Raw genomic sequence first — 643 nt, 5'->3', positions numbered from 1 at the left:
TATATTATAATTTTATTTAAAAAAATTATAAATATTATAATAAAAATAAATTAGAAATAATTTTAACTTTTTAATATATATTCTTAACATGTTCAAAAACATTTTACAATTGATTACATAAATTTACCTATATTTGGGATGACTTATGGCATATACATATGGATCCAAACAAGCAACAGCTTTACATGTACATGCAGGTATCATCGTAACACCAGGTGTTAAAAGTGCTTTATTACCAAATGCACCAATCATTGACATCACACCATATGGAGTCCATGAGAGAACATATAAGAAGCAAATTGTGATAGCAGCCTTCGAATAAACACAAAAATATTAATGATAAATATCAAAAAATTATAATATAAATAATAGTTTTTTAAAAATAGCTAAATAAATACATTATTAAATATAAATAATAACATAATATATAAAATATATAAATAATAATATATTTTTTATTTTAAACAAAAAGATTGATGGCAATAAAAAATAAATAAAAGAAAATAAATAAAAAAGATTTTATCTTAAAGTACAAGATTGAACATTATCTTTTTAATTATAATAAAATATTTATATATTGATATTGATATTATATTATAAATCAATTACAATTATGATATGAAATAATTATATTATATGATTT

At 17.9% G+C, this 643-nt stretch overlaps 1 protein-coding gene across 1 annotated transcript in view; it reads right to left on the bottom strand.

Moving 5' to 3' along the window:
- Positions 1-643, bottom strand: part of LOC102675933 (opsin, ultraviolet-sensitive) — a 3,469-nt gene that overhangs the window by 672 nt on the left and 2,154 nt on the right. The window contains exon 4 of the mRNA XM_006623995.2: positions 128-312. Within this exon, the coding sequence (XP_006624058.1) occupies positions 128-312 (185 nt within the window). The remainder of the gene's footprint in view (positions 1-127; positions 313-643) is intronic.

The sequence above is a fragment of the Apis dorsata genome, unplaced genomic scaffold (assembly GCF_000469605.1).
Source record: "Apis dorsata unplaced genomic scaffold, Apis dorsata 1.3 scaffold_982, whole genome shotgun sequence".
Taxonomy (NCBI): domain Eukaryota; kingdom Metazoa; phylum Arthropoda; class Insecta; order Hymenoptera; family Apidae; genus Apis; species Apis dorsata.
The sequence above is the reverse complement of the archived record's forward strand: the minus strand, read 5'-3'. Positions and strand labels throughout refer to the sequence as shown.